This window comes from Panthera tigris, chromosome A3 (assembly GCF_018350195.1).
Source record: "Panthera tigris isolate Pti1 chromosome A3, P.tigris_Pti1_mat1.1, whole genome shotgun sequence".
NCBI lineage: Eukaryota > Metazoa > Chordata > Mammalia > Carnivora > Felidae > Panthera > Panthera tigris.
Window position 1 is genome coordinate 109,484,726 of NC_056662.1, and position 19,507 is coordinate 109,504,232.

Genomic DNA, 19,507 nt, shown 5'->3' on the forward strand with positions numbered 1-19,507 from the left:
CCGCTCGCGCCCGACCGGCGGGTGAGGAAACCCGCGCTCCCGGCCCGGTCGGCCCCCACCGCCGCGGGCAGGGGCGGGCAGGGGCGGGCCGGGGCGGGCCGGGGGCGGAGCTGCGGCCGCGCCCGAGTCTCTCGCAGCCCCACAGGCCGCCGCGACCGCGCTTGCCGCCGCCCCGCCCCGCGACTACAACTCCCAGCAAGCCCTGGGCCGCCCGCGCGCCGCAGTTGACCCATTTCCCGGCCCGTCCCGGGCTCGGCCGGCCCCCGCGCCCAGGCGGCTGCTCCCTGCTGACTGGGGTGTGGGCGGGGAGCGGCGGAGGCAGGAGGAGGCGCTGCTGGCCGCCGCCGTTGCCTCCGCTGCTGGGCTCCTGGGCAGCTCCCGGGGTTTCTGCGGCCGCCATGGACGAGCAGGCGGGTCCCGGCGTCTTCTTCAGCAACAACCACCCGGGCGCCGGCGGTGCCAAGGGTCTCGGGCCTCTGGCGGAGGCTGCCGCGGCCGGCGACGGGGCGGCTGCGGCGGGGGCGGCGCGAGCCCAATACAGCCTCCCTGGGATCCTGCACTTCCTGCAGCACGAGTGGGCCCGCTTCGAGGTGGAGAGAGCCCAGTGGGAGGTGGAGCGGGCGGAGCTGCAGGTAAAGACCCTCCCGGCCTGGCCCTCTTCATCCCGCCTCTTCGCTCCCTTCCGCCCCGCCCAGGACCCTTCCCCCCTCTCCCCCTTCGGCCCCCCTCGTCCCCTCCCCCTTTGCTCCCGCCCATCCCACTCAGAAACCGCATCTCTTTCCCCCCTTCACCTTTGCCTTTCCCTGACCCCGCTGCCTTGACCTAGGTTCCCACTCCAGCCCCTGATGCGTTGTTTACCCTCCCCGTTCCTTTTCGTCTGCTCCTTCACACTCTTAACTCAGTCTCATTTCAACTCTCTTGCCGTCCCACATTTTAGGTCGTCCCTTTCAGTTAACTAATTGGGCTGACAGTAGTTTTGAGAGACGTCTAGCAAATCATCCTCTGCCCTAGTGAGTCCCATCCTAGGTCTAGAGATGTTCCCTGCGAAAGGTATTGGTAGTTGGCTCCTGTCTCTCTGAAAGGGAGGTGACCAAAGCAGACAACCGAAGTTGTGTGCGTGGGGCCTTGACTTTAGGCAAGAAGCTGATGTTGGGCTAAAGTATTATGAGGGATATCAGCTCCTTTTTGATGTATGTAAATGTTTCTTCTCTTTTCCTCTTCCTCCACCCCCCCCCCCCCCAACCCCCCACCTCCGCGTTTCTTTTAGGTATTTCAGATCATGAAGAACCTAGATGATCACCGTCAGGTGATGGTTCGGAGATGGTTTCCTATTCTCAGAATCTGAAACTTCCCAAGGGTTAATTTTATGCCCAGGGTTTTGTGAGATTGCCTTGTACTTTGAAAGGAACTAAAAGGGACTTTAAAGTTGGTTACATTTCCTTGCATAATCTGCAAGATAAAGCATATCCAGGAAGGAGCTGTTGTGGGCTCTTAGAAGAAAGTGAGGCTGATACTTTACAGGCCATTCTGAATTGCTAAGTGTGTTTCCGAAGCTGATGTTAAAACTTCCAAGGCACACACCAGTTTCACAAGGAACTCGAAGAACTGAGTGGCTGTGCCTTTCTGTTTTACTGGCTAATCTTGTACACTTCTGAAATCTGAGTATAGTTTTGGTTGGTGAAACACTTGAAGTTAAAATGCTACCCAGCGTGTCACTTTTTTTGGTAACGGGTATTTTCTTTGGCACTTCAAAAAAGAAAAGAAGGAATCTGTTAACTAGAAAATCATGTGCTTGAGCAGGGTGCTTTGGCCTAGTGGAAGTGGCTATGGAAAGAGGGAGTAGACAGCGTTTTAGTACCAGCTGTGCTTACTGCTGGCTGTGACCTTGAGGAAATCCTTTACCCTCTGTGAACTTCAGGTTCATCATTTATTTATTCAGTACTTTATTGAGTGCCAGCTGTGTGCCTCGAGGGCCTGGGATGAACACAACTGACAGAGCTTCGGTCCTCATAGAGCTTACGTTTTAGTCGGCAGGCAAACAAGCAGCAAATGTAAGTACATAATATACCGAACCATAATGGCACCTTGGATGAGGAAAATAAATCAGGTACAGAAATAGAATGTGATAGGGACAGGTATTTTATTTGTTTATTTTTTTATTAAGGTTGTTTACTTATTTTGAGAGAGCGAGTGAGCAGGGGAGGGGCAGAGAGAGAGAGAGAATCCCGTCAGCGCGGAGCCCGATCTGGGGTTCGAACTCACAAACTGTGAGATCGTGAGAATCCCAAGTCAGCACTGAGCCCCATCTGGGGTTCGAACTCACAGACTGTGAGATCATGACCTGAGCTGAAGCCAAGAGTCATATGCTTAACTGATTGAGCACCCAGGCTCCCGGCGGCTTTTTTATTTTAGATGGGGTGGGTGAGGAAGGCCTCTGGGAGGAGTTGAGTGAAGCGAGGCAGTGACCCATAGTTTCTAAAATTTCTTCTCATTCTTTATTTCCACAGTTCTATGTTTGTATTCTTTGGCAACTTTTTTTACGTCTGCCATTATGTACTTTAGTATCTAGTCTGTTGGTGTTTGTAACTTTTCTCAAAATGAATCTGACCATGTCTGTATAGTGATAAGCAGACTTGAATGCTTCATTTAAATTTATTAGTAATTCACTTTATTAAACAGTGCATTCCATAAATGAAATTGCGGATTTCAGACTTCAAGGAAGTGTTAAAGGCAGGCTTTAGCGTTAACGTTGTTCGGGTGTGGAGAATGATTTTTTTATGTGGCTGCTTAAATTTTAATTTCCAGTTTAGGGAAGGTGAGTCACGCTAATTTGGTCAAAAACAAACAAGATAATAACTCTTCCCTTTTTACTTGTGGAGGTTCGGGAGTTTGCAGCTCATCTTACCCTTGTCCTGTCTCCCAGTTCTCCCCTTCCACCCCTCCATTTCAACTTTTCAATTTACCTATAATTGTAGTCACTCTTCAGTTTTACACACACATGCACACACATGCTATTTCTGGGATTTTTAATGGCAAACGTTAAAGCTCAGGTAGGTTTCCAATTGGTGCTCCTCACACTGAAAGCACTGCATTTTTACAGTATCTTTTCGTTTGTGCTTACACTAAATTAAGCATCCAGGGAGGAACTTTAAACATGTGTCATATTTTCCAAACAGAACAAATAACATACTTTTTGGGAAGAGAGTTTGCGGGAGTCTCACAACTGAAAACATATTTTTAAAATAATTTCTTTTTATCAACATCATTAAATGTGAACATACCCCTTCATTTTTCTTTTGCCATTTAAATTTTTCTAGAAGAAATCGGAAGTCAGAGAATGAGTGGTGATGAAATTTGGATTAATTGATGTCCTCTCTTTGGTTTTTAAATCTCTTCTCAAGTCATTAACACCGAAGTCAACAAAAATACCTTTAAGATTAAGTCTAATTTGTCCCTTCAGGAACCTGTTAGTCTTGCTCTTTCAGATTGTCAGGACAGAGTTGTGCAAGGCAATCCAAGCTGTCACCTACCTGGTCTGCCTTTACCACTTCCTCCCTTCTTCAGGTCTTGGGAGGAAGGAACCAGTTATACTGTGCTGTAAACTTATCATTTTCCCCTCCTTGCCCATCTCAGTTAATGTAGAATTCTCTCTCTCTTTTTAAAAAAAATTTTTTAATGTTTATTTATTTTTGAGAGAGAGAGACAGAACGGGAGCAGGGGAGAGGCAGAGAGAGAGGGAGACACAGAATCTGAAGCAGGCTCCCCAGGCTCTGTCAGCACAGTGTGCGACGTGGGGCTTGAACCCACGGACCATGAGATCATGACCTGAGCCGAAGTCAGATGCTCAACCAACCGAGCCACCCAGGTATCCCTAGAATTCTCTTTATTTTTGACAATCCCCCTCCTGCCTCACTACCACCATTCAGATGAGAATAGGCAGTTCATGGGAAAAGAATGGTTAGGGTTATTACTGAGCTTTATATTTGTCAAAGGAATTGGAGTTGGAATACTAATCGTAACAATCGAGGGAAATTTCTTTTATGCGAGACATTGAGCTAGATGACCTTCAAGAAGTATGCAGTCTAGTTGGAGTGATAGACAAGCAAGATGTAGGAAAATCAGAGTGTTTATCATTGTGGGGGCTTAGATTTTCTTAGAATAGCACAAAAGAGAGCTAGCAGTGAATGGGGAGAATAGCAAGAAGAAAGAACTTAATGAAGTAATGAGAACCTATTTGAAAATTACTGACTTAATAGAAAGCAGGCATGTAAATACAAAACAAAAACTATTGGCCCTAGATTTTGGGGGGTGTGTGTAGTAGGGAAGGCTCTGTTATTTACCTGGAAATGTTAGAATTGTATGAAAAAGGTGATATGATTGAGTAGCTTAGGGCATGTGGCATAGAGACTGGAGTATTTATTAATCTGGATTTTGGCATTATTGATTCATATTTTCAGTCAACAAATGTTATTCACCCATTTTATGCCAGCTCCTGTCCTAGGCACTGGAGAAACAAGATGGTTAAAATAGATCCTACAGGCAGACAATAATGAATACGTACATACATAAAATGTTAGGTGGTAGTAAGCATCACAGTAATGTGGTTGGTATAAGGGGGATATGGAGTGCTTGGTGGGGTGGACTGGGGAAGAAAGGCTTACCTGATGAGATGCCATTTGAGCAAGACCTGAAAAGGTGAAATTAAGGAGGGGGTGTTCTGGGAGGGCAGAGAGAACAGTACGGGGGGAAGGAGCATGCTTGGAATGTTTGAGGAATAATGAGGCACATGTGGCTAGAGTAGAGGAGAAGAATGGAAGAAATGCCATACTGGGTCTTGCCCATTGTAAGGATTTTAGATTGTACCTCAGCCAGATGGGTGACAGTTGAAATGTTTTGAGTAAAGGAACAGCATCGCAAGGGTTTAGAATGCACTTGGAGGGAAGACAATGGTAAGAGAGTCATGGAGTCTAGTTAATAATCCAGGCTGGAGATGAACTAAGCTGGTAGTGATGAGATATGTGAATGTCTATTTTGATACGTATTCAAAATCTAATGGATTCTGAATGCATTTTTGAAGGTAGAACCAACAAGGTGTGCTGAAGGATAGGATGTGACGTTTGAGGAAAAGAGGAGTCAAGTGTGACTCAAAATTATTTTTTGTCACTTTAGTTCAGTATTTCTTAGCTTTAGCTCAACCTTAGAATAATCTGGGGGAACTTTTAAAAATCTTCATTTCCTGTGCTCTACCCCAGACCAGTTTAATCAGAATTTTAGGATTTAGTGCCCCTGGTATTAGTGTTTTTTTGAGCTCCCTCAAGGGAGCACGGATTGAGAACCACTGCTTTAGTTGTTTGTTTCTGATTTTACATGTATTGTTTGGACACATCTGTTAGTATTCCAGATATGGATGGCTTTTTATAGAATTGGGATATAATTTTTGTTACGTTTCTATTATTCTTTCTGATGATAGGTAGCGTTTTATTTTTAGCCAGTAGAATATTATAATTTGATTCACCTCCCTCTGACTGAGAGAGATAATGATAGAGTAATTTCTGAGCTGGAATGAACTTTGGAAAAAATCAGCTGCAACCTTCTTCCGCAGGTAAAGTGAGGCCCACAGAGAGGTTGAATGACCGAGAATGAAACAGGTTTTTGTACAGACTGTCACTTAAGTCTCCAGATACCTGTATAGTTTTTTCCAAGCCCTTAAATTCATTATCTTGCTTGATCCTTAGACCCTTCTGAGATAATCAGTCACACTAATGCTTACTTATCATTTTTCTTTTTATTTAAAACAACAGACCTGGAGATTTTACTCTGTTCCACTGTTTACTAGCTTATTTTATTGTCTACATTTAATATTTTTTTCTGGACTTTGTGTTCTGAGTTTCGTTATGATGTTTCAGGGTATATATTTCTTTTTATTTTATTTGTGACTTTGTTAGGCTCTTTGAAAAATCTACATGATCCTCAATCATTATCTCTTTAGATTTCTGCAAAATCATCAGTCACTATCTCTTTATATTTCTGCTTTATCCCATTCTCTTTTCTTTAATCTTTAGGTCTCTGATTACATGTATTTTAGACCTTCTTTATCTGTTTATTCTGACTTATTTGCAGTCCATTAATTTTCTTTTCAGTTGAATTTAATCTTTTAAAGCCATCTGTAAGTTTCTAATTTTAATTATTACTGAAGTTCCTTTTGGTTGCATTTTAAATTTGCTGGATTTTTTCTTAATAGTTTCCTGTTCCTTGAAGATATCTTCAAGTTTCTTTTTCTTTAAACCTAGTGAGTATAGTTGTTTTATAGTTGGTATATCTGTACTTCCTCTGCATGAAGTCTTGGAGATCTCTTTCTGTGGTCTCTTGTTTTTGCCGGTCCTTGTTCATGGTGACTTATTTCTTTGTATGCATAGTTATTTTTGTGTGCTGCTCACTGTCCTTGGAAAGGTGTTAAGACTAATCTGAGGTCTCAAATAAAGGTGTCTTCTTTAGAAGGTCTTTGCATTTGCTCTGATGGGTTTTTGGAGGCATTAGCAATCCAGAACCATTTTAAAACCAATTCATTGCTTGAGGTTTTGGACCACCCAGCTGATGCAAATTTTGGCCACAAATACATTTGAGGACCAGCATCCTTCACCTTTGCCTTGAAGGAATATGCTACAGGGTCTTAGCTAAATGTGGGACATATCACCTGTTAGACTTTTTACTCCGGATGGTTCTGGTCTTTAGTTTTTGCTCTTTGGGTCCTATAAGGCTGTCCAAACTTAAGGTTCAGATTTGTTCTGATTGGCTAGTACCTCTAGAGCAAAAGTGGCTTTTGTTCTCTTACCTTACTAGGTTCCCATTTTCCTTTCAATTTTGGCCAAATAATTCCTTACTTCTTATCAGCTTTGCCTTTTAAATATGTAAAAATATTTTGTCCAGAATATTTAACTGTTTTCAGTAGAAGAGTTAATTTGAGGCACTATTACTGAAAACTGAATTATCTTACTTTCAAAAATTGACAAATAAGGATGGCCCAGTAATTATCTGTAGAGAAATATAATTGATACTTTTTCTCTATTAAGAGATATCCTTATTTGACCCTAAACTTTATTTACTATCTAAGTTTACTTTTCTTTGAGTCCCAGTGGTGGGGGGGAGACTACAACTTCTGTCCAAAATCTTGGTAAAATTAAAGCAAAATTTAAAACAAACAAACCAACCCCTTTATTAATCAGTCCTTGATTGGTGTTTGAAAGTCCAAATAATCTGGACTGATTTCCCTTTGTCAGCTTACTCTCTACTTGATGTCAGGCTTATTTTATTTTATTTTGTTTTATTTTATTTTATTTTATTTTAATTATTTTTATTTAAAAATTTTTTCAAAAATTTTTAATGTTTATTTTTTTAGAGGGAGAGACAGAGCGTGAGTGGGAGAGGTGCAGAGAGAGAGAGGGAGACACAGAGTTTGAGGCAGACTCCAGGCTCTGAGCTGTCAGCACAAAGCCCAACGTGGGGCTCAAACCCACAAACCATGAGATCATGACCTCAGCCGAAGTCGGATGCTTAACCGACTGAGCCACCCAGGTGCCCCAGCATACTTTTTGATTTATGAATGTTATTAATGGATTCCAGGTTTCAATTCTGGGCCATTAGAAATAAACTTGCCCTTGGGATCTTTGGAGTTTCTTGCTTTAGTGGTCAATTTGACACAACAGTCTATTGTCATTGTCTCTCGCAGTGTGGCTGTGGAAAGTATGGGCCTTAGTTCCATCATTTCCAGTATATAATTTTTCTGGGCCCCATCTTTGTAAATATAGCCACCAAACAGAGTAGTTGTAATTTTAAAAAGATAGAGTATGCAAAGTTTGTGACCTATAATAAATGTCCAATAAGTGGTTTGCTTTTGCTGGTTGAGATTTCTGTGGAGAGAATGCTTGTAACTGTTTTATTTATTTATTTATTTATTTATTTATTTACTTATTATTTAAATTAAACTTTAGGAGCCAAGAACTAGTTTAAGTGATGCATTTGGCATAGTGGCTACTTATGCCACTGTTAATAGTGATGATAAAACTGACAGTTTAATAATACTGACAATAAACCGACAGTATCGGAAGTAAGGAGCAGGCTAGAGATGTAGTAGTAGATGGTAATAGCTGGAAAGCATTGAGGACTGGAGATAGGAACAGAGGAACTTTGCAGTTCAGGAGAGAAACCTGAGGCAGGAGAAGAAGCTAAGAAAGGGGGTAGAAGAAAAGAAGAGACAGAGAGGGAAGAGAGATGGGGAGAGCAGAGACAGACAGGAGGAAGAAACTGTACACATGAACCTGTTGTTAATTCCTAGAGTATGTATTGTCTGTAGTCTTCATCTTAGCACATGTAACTGTAGAATTCTAGGGCTGACAGGGATGTGCGTGCGCACGTCCCCTCTCTTTGCCCTGCATAGCTCTACTCCCAATTTTGTATTCCCTTCATTAGACTAAGAATATTTTACCTCCTGTGGGACCTTAGAACTTGCGTAGTCTCATCCCTTGTTTAGTTTTTTTTTTTTTGGTGTGGTTTACAAAAGTGTTGTTTATTTTTTTTCTACTTAATTTTATTTATTTATTTTTTAAAATTTGCATCCAAATTAGTTAGCATATAGTGCAACAATGATTTCAGGAGTAGATTCCTTAGTGCCCCTTACCCATTTAGCCCATCCCCCCTCCCACAACCCCTCCCGTAACCCTCAGTTTGTTCTCCATATTTATGAGTCTCTTCTGTTTTGTCCCCCTCCCTGTTTTTATATTATTTTTGTTTCCCTTCCCTTATGTTCATCTGTTTTGTCTCTTAAAGTCCTCATATGAGTGAAGTCATAGGATTTTTGTCTTTCTCTGATGGACTAATTTCACTTAGCATAATAGCCTCCAGTTCCATCCACGTAGTTGCAAATGGCAAGATTTCATTCTTTTTGATTGCCGAGTGATACTCCATTGAATATATATACCACATCTTCTTTATCCATTCATCCATCGATGGACATTTGGGCTCTTTCCATACTTTGGCTATTGTTGATAGTGCTGCTAAAAACATGGGGGTGCATGTATCCCTTCGAAACAGCACACCTGTATCCCATGGGTAAATGCCTAGTAGTGCAATTGCTGGGTTGTAGGGTAGTTCTATTTTTAGTTTTTTGAGGACCCTCCATACTGTTTTCCAGAGTGGCTGCACCAGCTTGCATTCCCATCTCATCTCTTGTTGTATCAGTTAGGGCCACAGAGAGAATAAGTAAATGGTCCTTGATCACTCTGAATTGGTGGGGATTGACTTTAGAACCCACGAGTCCTACTACCCAAGCCCAGGCATTGTTCTCCATACATCATCTCCTTTTATTGGTCCCTTACCCTGTGTAGCTGCTTCTGATCTGAAGTAGCCAAGTGAATTACAATATTTAGATGATTAAGTATGCTTTGAGTAGCTGTCATAATGTAAATTCTTATATATTTCAAACTTCAAGCAGAACAACTTAGTGAAATGATTGCATTTTAAGGGGCTCAGGAAAGTTTTCAATGATTTGTGTTCCTCAAAGGTGTTTAACAATATGTCACTCTAGTTTCTTCGAATCGTTTTATTTTTGTGTAGAGAATACTGATGTAAAATGTTTATTTCTTTAAAAAAATCTGCAAATTCGGATCTTTTCCAGCTTGTTCTGAGGGTAGCCTAATTATGTTGTGTGTGTGTCTGTGTGTGTGTATGTGTATATCTATATATACATACATATATATACTAACTATGCTATATACACGCACGTATATGTATATACTAACTACATATGCTATACTATATATACTAAACATATTAAAATATATATACATGTATATTTTATACATATTTTATACATATATATGTATGTATATTTTAATATAGTTAGTGTTTATTGATCGTATATCACCTTTTGTGTAGTACTTTGGTTATTAGGTTATTCTCAGCCCATCTGTTTTACATATGCTGTTTGAACAGAATAATAATGTCAACCATGTATTTGCTGTTATGCATTAAGGTATTTAAAGAAATAAAATCACTTTCTTTGGCAGACAGTGCTATTTAACTTTTATAACAAAAGTACCTTATCTAAATAAGATGATGGAATATTAGAAAATACTGATATGCAAGAAGGAAATTTTACTGTAGACTGGCTTAGAAGCAGTATGGCTCAAGGAAAAATGAGTAGTGTTCTGTGTTGTTTTGTTTTTTTTAAATTTTTTTTAACGTTTTATTTATTTTTGAGACAGGGAGAGACAGAGCATGAACGGGGGAGGGTCAGAGAGGGAGACACAGAATCTGAAACAGGCTCCAGGTTCTGAGCAGTCAGCACAGAGCCCGATGCGGAGCTCGAACTCACGGACAGTGAGATCGTGACCTGAGCCGAAGTCGGACGCTTAACCGACTGAGCCACCCAGGCGCCCCTGTTTTGTTTTGTTTTAGGTAAGAACAGGAGAAGAATAAGGAGTAGAAGCCCTGAAATTAAGGGGAGCTCTGGGAAATGTTGAAGAAGGTTGGGTGGAATAGGTATTTTGGGTGTGGTGAATAGGTTCTTGGCATGACTGCACTACAGAGATCCAAGGAAAGGGCCGGGGGAGTGTTACACACAGGCTTCATTAGCACTCATTTACATATGACAGAAATTGGATCCAATACCAGCATATCTAGTTAGGAGAAATAAATAAGATGTCAGATTCCATAAGGGTGATACCAATTTCACCTGATGGAAAATTACAGCCCAGTCTGGGACTTACTCTCAGTTTTTTTGTTTGTATTTCCTAAATGAGAAGGTTCAGCAGTAAGCAAAGCCTAAATTATATGCACAACCAAAACCTGCTCCTGAGGAATGTGGATTCATGTAAAGCTAAAAGGGAACAAGGAGGAGCCTGGAGATCTGGGTCAGCACACTTATTGAACTTCAAAGAGTCCTTACTTGGGGAAGATGGTACCATGGTCCCAGTACTTTAGCTTTTGTTTCCTCTTCTTTCCCCTCCAAAAATAATAACAGTTTTTATTGTTGTTGTTGATCCCTTACCATGTGCTGGGTACAGTGTAGAGCACTTTACACGTGTGATCGATTTTAATCTTTACAAAGCTCTTTGTGGTAGGTAATAATTATTCCCTAACTCATAGAAAAGATACATAATTTGCCGTAAGAAAAGTTTGAGTGGTGGGACTGGGCATGGTAAATGGAAGGAAAAATATTTTGACACTTTTCTTGTTCTCATGCTTTTGAGTCAATGTATAGGGTTGGGATATTTTCGCTCCCTTGTCTGCCTGGTGAATTTCTAATCCTCTTCCAAGTTTCATTTTACTGTCTTTGGGAAACCTCCAGACACAGTGAAGTTTCATGCTCCCCTAAGAGCTTGTATAAATAACAGAAACACCATCCTGATCAGTGGTTGGGCAGTTAATCTGGTTGAAATGATACCAAGTCATTTAAGTTAAAAATAATATAAATGCATAGTCATTTGTCACCGTAAGACCAAGCCCACCTGCCCTTCACTTTTTTTTTTTTTAAGAACCTGATTGGAGTTGTGTGTTGTCTTTCTTGAAAAAGCTACAATTACAATACATTGGTTATGATTTCTGGTTTTGGTTTTCCTTGAGTAAAGTGTACAGTACAGAATCCTCGATTTTTATGACTTTTCCCTTAGTCTTTCACAGTTGTGTCACCCACATTTAATTTGATAGCAGGTCTCCTGCTTAGTAGGTCTCCTTTGTTGTGTTGTCTTCCCAAAGCATTCAACTTACTTTTTCTTTTCATACGTATGTTTTATTGGTTTATGTAATGTTTAATTGAATTATGTAATCAAAGCAACAAAGTGCAATTGGCATAAACAGGTTTGGGAGGAAACCAGATTGACTCTTGGTGAGCTTATACAACTTGACTGAAAACGCAGTGTATGGGGTGATTATAAAGAATAGCATACTCTAGCTGTGAATACTTAATGTGCCCTGGGCGTTGGGCAGTGTTTTACCAAGGGACTGAAGAATACTGGTTAATCCAGAGGTTTGGTTAAGAGAGGATTAGTGTTGAGAACTTCTGTGTCTCAGTTATACCATCTGTCTTCTGCTTTGTGTGTTTGTTTCCTCACTAGGTTTTGAGTCACTTACTTAAGGGTGTTTTAAGGTCTAGCAGTTACCGGCACATAGTAGCTGCTTACTAAATGGTTCTTGAATGAACGAATCATATATTAGGCTACACTGTTACTGAATATGTATTAAATATATGTGTCTAAATATGTATATTATGTCTCTCAGCTAAATTGTCATAAGGGCAGGTCCTGTGACTCAGACATCTTTGATATTTACAGCATTTGGCAATTTTGTGAGTGTATAATATATGTTGGTGTATATGGGAGCAGAGGGTCTGTCCCTCTTTCTGCTAGCTAGTTCTGTCTTATGACTTCCCTTGGAAAGGGCCTTTTAGAGCAAGTAGTGTCTGTATTCTGTTGTGTAGAGCATTGCCTGGGCCCTGCCAAGTCATTCTGACCGAGCTCATTTTTAGGGATGCCACTGGCTTCATAATTGCAGGTTGATGTTAGCTGCAGCAAATGGTGCTTGGGTTTTGGTAGTTGTGAGTGTAGGTTTGTTTTCTTTTCCCTTTGTGTGTTAAACACTGACTGCCAGGAAGTGTCTTTGGCATGGTGTCCTGAAAAGTCTTTACAATCAGCAGGGTCACGTAACATTTTTTTCTTTTCTAAAATCCATGCGTTCAAATTTTATACACGTTCCTTATTCCTTCTAAATAGATAACGAATTATTTTTTCCTGTGAAGATGAATCTTGCTTTAAATAAAATATGTAGTTTTCATTACTTTGTATTCTACTTTTCCAATTGTATTTATAGTTGTATTATTAATATACTGTGATTTTAAACTTTTTTGAACTCTGCTACTTTAATAAAATAGAAAAGCCCCAGTTATCCATAATTTAGAATTAAAATTCGGACTTTTTTTTTTTTTTTTAACCCCTAAGCCTGCTTCTTTTCATCAAAGATGAACGTTTGGTTTTCCAGATCCTTATAGCTAGCCAAGTGAGAATGAACACAAAAAAGCTGAAGTATGGAAATACCAAAGTTGCCAAAGCTTCATAGAAAAATACGTTGTAGTTTAACAGTGGAAAACAAGCAGATATAGTTCCAGCTCCTGTAGAGCTTATCATCAAGTGATGATTCTTAACTTTAGATAGACCTGAATCCATTATGCCAGTGGTAGTATCCACTGTGGCAAGGCCATTTTAGTTTTTCCCATTTAAAAACCAACCAAGCTGATAGGGATAATAAAAGAAACCCCTTTGTCAGCAGTCTTACCCATTAGTAGACTATCTTGTTCTCTTTCATTTCGATAGGATGTTCTCAACATCCTATCTTGTTCTCTTTCATTTCGCTGTTAATTTCTCTGTACAGACCACATTTAGGACCTTTGGTTTTCTACTAGTCTCATTTTCCTCCCTCTCAGTTTCTTTGTTCTCTTTCTCTCTCTTGGGTTATTTATTCCTCAGTCTCTTATGATCTTGCTTTCAGGCCACTGTTCAGATACTTGTTTGCCAGATTATACTGTTTGTTTTTTTGTTTGTTTGTTTTTGTCCCCCACCCCACCCCCCCAGCTGTTTCTCTTTGATTTGAATCTTCCCACTCCAATTGATTGCTTTTATATAGATAGATGTCTTATAAAATTATATCTCTAGGGGCGCCTAGGTGGCTGGCTCAGTTGGTTAAGCATCCGACTTTGGCTCAGGTTATGATCTCGTGGTTTGTGGGTTTGAGCCCTGCATCGGGCTCTGTGCTGACAACTCGGAGCCTAGAGCCTTCTTCGGAGTTGGTGTCTCCCTCTTTCTCAAAATAAATAAACATTAAAAAAAAGGTACTCTTTTTTCTTTTTGTCTATAGTAGGTTTCAAGTCTCTTCCATGATTAGACTGTTTATATTTCCTACCTATTAGGGTACTGTTCCTAAACCAACATAGTTTAATCTTGCTTTGCACATAAGCCACGTCTACTTTTTTTTTTTTTTTTTTTTAATCATTGCTCAAAAAGTTTCATCATTCTGGAATGTCCTTCCACCACCTCATAGTTTGTATTATTCTTTCAGATTTATATATTTCTTTATTCAGATTGAGCTTAATCTCATTTCCAACATGAAAAGTTTTTGGTTTTGGTTTTGATTGTTCCTTTTTTTTTAATACTTGCTTTGTCATTTGGCACTTAGGATGTGCTATCTTTTACTGTTTACTTTTTATGAATCTGTTTGATTAATTTAACAAATGTTTATTGGGCATCTTCCACATGCAAGTGATTGTTGTAGGCATTGGGAATATAGCAATCACTTGCACAGTCTCTGCCCTCTTGGAGCTTTAGCAGCTTCCTTTGTACCATATATATATATATTTTAATTTACTTCTAATACCTAGTGCAGTATGTATTAATATTATGTGTTAATAGTGATAATATTACAGTTGAGTTCAGTTTTGCAAAACGGAGCCCAACTAATAAAACAGAAAAAAACCCTGCCTTGCTGCCAACCAAAACCACTGATAACTATGGAGAAATCGATAATTTTTCTGGAGAGTGAGGATATCTTTTGGAAGGTGGCTGTTGTCTTTGAATTCAATTATAAGTTTTTTTAAAAATTAGCCAAAGTAATACTGCCTTTGAAGATATTAATTCAACTGTATATTATTAGTCCCCCATAAAAATAAACAGAATGCAAACAGAAATAGAAAAAAATACTCATTGTCTTGGAATCAGGACTTAACTCACATATCATTTTGTTTTCCACGTATCACCTTCAGTTCCATATAATCACAGAGTGTTAAACTGTTTCCTTGTACAGTTAAGGAAACTGAGGCTCAGAAAAGTTTAATAAGATCATACAGATTAGTGAGAGAACCAGGAGTAGGAATTTCCCAATTCCCATATCAAAGAACATTGAAGTTTTGTATAGTATATTTTAATAATTGATGTGCGTAGTTCTGGTCCTGAGTTACCAAGGAAAATTATGTTCCCTGGCTTTTTTTTTCCCCCAAAACAAAAGCAGGAATTTGTTGATCTTTAGGATTCAGTGTACATCAAAGCTTAAGTTTATCTCAGGTATTTTTTATGTGTGTCTAGTAAGTCTTTACTATTTTCCCTACTTTGTGTTCTCTTGGTTTCTTGTTTGAATAAAAACGGTTACTGATATTTTGACCTTATTTTATATATACATTTTTTAAATCAGGAAATGAGTGTTTTATGAAAATCAGGTAGTTGTTAATAAAAGCTTGTTTTTAATAAACTTGACTTCCCTAGTTAAGGAGTCTATGCTGATTTTTAAAAATGTTTTTGTAAGTTTGATATATTGTGAATTAGAGATTTAGAGCATGAATCACTGACTGAAAACCACCAATTTTTCTATAAAAAAAGTTTTAAGTTTTTAATTTTTATTAATTTTTTTAATGTTTATTTATTTTTGAGAGAGAGAGAGAGGGTGGGGCAGGGGCAGAGAGCGAGGGAGACATAGAATCCAAAGGAGGCTCCAGGCTCTGAGCTGACAGCACAGAGCCCGACATGGGTCTCGAATTCTTGACTGTGAGATCATGATTTGAGCAAAAGTCGGATGTTTAACTGACTGAGCCACCCAGGCACCCCAAGAAAGTTTTTTTTTTTTTTAAGTTTATTTATTTTGAGAAAGAGAGAGAGTGGGAGGGGAGAGGCAGAGAGAGAATCCCAAGCAGGCTCCACACCATCAATGTAAAGTCCGACGTTGAGCTCAAACCCACAAACTGTAAGATCATGACCTGAGCCCAAATCAAGACTTCGACACTTTTAACCAACTGAGCCACCCAGGTGCCCCCCAAAAAGAGAGTTTTAAACTTTATTTAGAATTCAGGGTTAAACTTAGACTTTATTTTTAGAAACTGTCTAAATTTTACATGTGGCAATACTAAAAAAAATCAAGAGCTGGACAGTGGTTAAGGTGGTAAAAGCAGATTTTAATCAGAGACTATTGCAATAGGGGGAAAGAGATCTCAATGGGCCCAATTCTGAATACAACAAGGAAAATTGGGAATTTATAGCCAGGGCCAGGATGGTGGTGGTGGTCTCAGTGGATGTAAATTATGAAGAGTAAACATCAGAGGTAGGGGGATTCTGGCTAAACTGACAGAATCTGACAGGATTCTTGCTGAATCCAGGCCAGAGTGACCAAATGTCACCTGGGGTACTGGGGGGGTTGAGGAATTTGATCAGATATATTGAGGGTGAGGAGATATTGAAGGTGAGGGATTCTTGCCAAAATGACTTACAGTGAGATTGTTGCAAAAATTGGGGGATGTGAAGGTGGACGTGGAAGTCTAAAGATCTGGCCTCGTGGAGCAGAGGGCTCACAGGAGCCTGACTGAAGTTTGGTCGAGGAGAGACTCTTTGTCAGAAGAAATGATTTCTTTCTTTCTTTTTTTTTTTAATTTTTTTTTTTAACGTTTATTTATTTTTGAGACAGAGAGAGACAGAGCATGAACGGGGGAAGGTCAGAGAGAGGGAGACACAGAATCTGAAACAGGCTCCAGGCTCTGAGCTGTCAGCACAGAGCCTGATGCGGAGCTCGAACTCACGGACCGCGAGATCATGACCTGAGCCGAAGTCGGACGCTTAACCGACTGAGCCACCCAGGCGCCCCAAGAAATGATTTCTTTAAAATAAGAATAGGTGTACATATGAAATACAAGATACTCAGCCATATCTCTGGTATCTCCCTTGTTCTAGTCCTTGTCACAAACGTACTCTTTAGAGGTAAATTCTACTAACAATTTAGTTTGTGTCCCTACAGAATTTTATATGTATGCACACATAAACACACACTTGGGCTTTTCATTGAACTTGCATTTACTTGGCAATGATCATTTATTGCCTTTCTTGTTTAATCTATTTTTATCTCCATTCTCATATTCTCCTTTCATTTTTCTTTATCTTTGTAAAATATTTTTTCTGTACATGTGCTTTTTATTTACAAAAATCAAATTATGTCATTTTTCCCTCTTTTTAGAAATAGCCATTTGTGATATTTTGTATACATTAACTGTGTTACTTTGAACTGTTTGAGAATTTCTTTAACATAGTAATAATGGTTTGTTGGGCATGCATAAACCTAATTTGGCTAAGTTGCCGATTGCTTTTGAGAATGACTGCCCTTTCTACATTACCTACCAGAGCATGATCACATATAGCTTGGCATTATCTACAATTCTACTTTTTGCTAATCTCATAAATATAAAGTTATATCTCCTATTTATATTAGCTTGCATTTTTCTGGTTATCACCAAGATCAGGCATCTTTTTCTGAGCTTGTTAGCCTTTTGGGTTTCCTCTTCTCTAAATTGCTTATTCATATCCTTTATGAGAGCATGGAATATCTATTTCTTGAGATCATCTTCTGTCTATATTAAAAGTAGGATTAGTTTTTCTTCTTTTTCTATAATTTTGGTAATTTTTCAGGTTAGTGTTACAGTTTTAGCAGGAAACAGAATGGTAGTTCTATTTATTAAAGTTAAGTAAATCTAATACTTGTAGAGTAGGTTAAGATAAAGTCATTGGGATTTGTATTTATATTAGGAATATTACTTAAAATAATAGGCATTGTTTTATGTAATGGATTTAATTCTAAAAAGACATGTTTTCTGGATCTTATTCTCTTACAAATTAAAGAAAATATATATAAACACACTCATAGAGGTATCTACATACATATATCTGTAGACACACACATACTTGTAGCTACTTTAGCTGATTTGGGACATGTCATAGGTTTATGTATATGAAGATCAAGATTACCAAAATATATTTCTAGTCTGAAAGCTGCAGTCCTGCCTTGCCTACTGCCTGTAGGGCGTGACCACCTTAATAATAAAATCAGCAACATATAAATTTACATTTCAGTCTTACCCTACTTCACTACAAGGTCTTTAAATTTAACTCTCTAGCATCTGTGTTTTCTTCAGATCTCTGTTAGTGTACACATTTATGTTTTAAACATGATTGGTTTGGGGGCACCTGGGTGGCTCAGTTGGTTAAGTGTCCAATTTCAGCTCAAGTTATGATCTCATGGTCTGTAAGTTTGAGCCCCACATCAGGCTCTGTGCTGATAGCTCAGAGCCTGGAGTCTGCTTCGGCTTCTGTGTCTCCCTCTCTCTCTGCCGTTCCCCTGCTCACACTGTATCTCTTTCTCTTTCAAAAATAAATAAACATTAAAAGAAGAAATCTTTTTAATGATTGGTTTGTACATAACTATTTGGTGTCTTTTTTTTGTTTGTGTAACAATGAAATGAGCTAATAAAACACTCAGAAAAATATAACAGAGGAAGAACTCAATAAAAAATAGCTTTCGTTAATTTTATGTATTCATATGTATATATGAATACATAAAATTAATATATGTATATACATATATGTACATATATGTACGTATATGTATATATATGTATATACATATATGTACGTATATATGTGTGTAAATATATATGTGTGTGTGTATATATATGTGTGTGTGTATATATACGCACATATATATAGTTGTAGTTCCTGTACTTACTTTTAGTAATTATGTAACCAAAACAGATGTCATTTTTGCTTATCTTTCTATCTCTGGAAAGTTCAGAAGAGAATTCAGCAAACTGTTCACATTGATGATCTCTAGGTAGTGGAATGGGGGTAAAGGAATGGATTTGCTGGTTTTGCCTTTATATGTTCATATAAAGTTTGAATATTTTCCCCCAGTTTTTGGTATTTTTAATGAGGAAGAAGAATTTTTTTTAAAGCTATCAAAATATAGCTTATTGAACTACTCTCTTAATGAGTACTTGGATGGTTCTGTTATAGGACAATAGTCAACATATGGCAAAATAGTCAATATTAATAATTGTCATCAAAGAAGTACTCATTAAAGCAATGAGATACTTCTTTCTATCTATGAATTTTTAAAAATCAATGACAGCACCCAATGCTCGGGGGAGATGTGTTAAACTTTACTTTCATACATTGTTGTTGGTATTATCAACAGTATCTATCTGGTCAGTATCTATTAGGAAACATACTTTGACCTAGTAATTCAGTTGGTTGTGGTCTATCCCAGAGAAATAAATAATTCCCTTAAAAGTCTATAAGCATGAAAGGCAGCCTACTGAATTGGAGAGGATATTTGCAAATGGCATATCTAATAAAGGGTTAATGTCCAGAATATATAAAGAACTTATGCAATTAAACATTCAAAAAACAAATAATCTAATTAAAAATAGGCACAAGACATGAACAGATGTTTCTCCAAAGAAGATGTACAGATGGCCAATGGACACATGAAAAGATGCTTAACATCACTCATCATCAGGGAAGTGCAAATCAAAACCACAATGAGATATCACCTCACACCTGTCAGAATGACTAAAATCAAAAATACAGGAAACAACAGATGTTGGCAAGGATGTGGAGAAAAAGGAACCCTCTTGGACTGTTGGTGGGAATGCAGACCC

The 19,507-nt window shown here is 38.8% G+C and overlaps 1 protein-coding gene across 4 annotated transcripts in view; it reads left to right on the plus strand.

Annotated features, from left to right (window-relative positions):
* Positions 1-266: 266 nt before the first annotated feature.
* STRN (striatin) overlaps positions 267-19,507 on the plus strand; it is a 90,654-nt gene continuing 71,413 nt past the window's right edge. For 2 of the 4 annotated variants that reach the window (XM_042982169.1, XM_042982170.1), the window contains exon 1: positions 267-632. In XM_042982169.1, the coding sequence (XP_042838103.1) occupies positions 399-632 (234 nt within the window). In that variant the 5' untranslated portion in view covers positions 267-398. The remainder of the gene's footprint in view (positions 633-19,507) is intronic. The other 2 variants (XM_042982171.1, XM_042982172.1) reach the window with 1 other exon arrangement.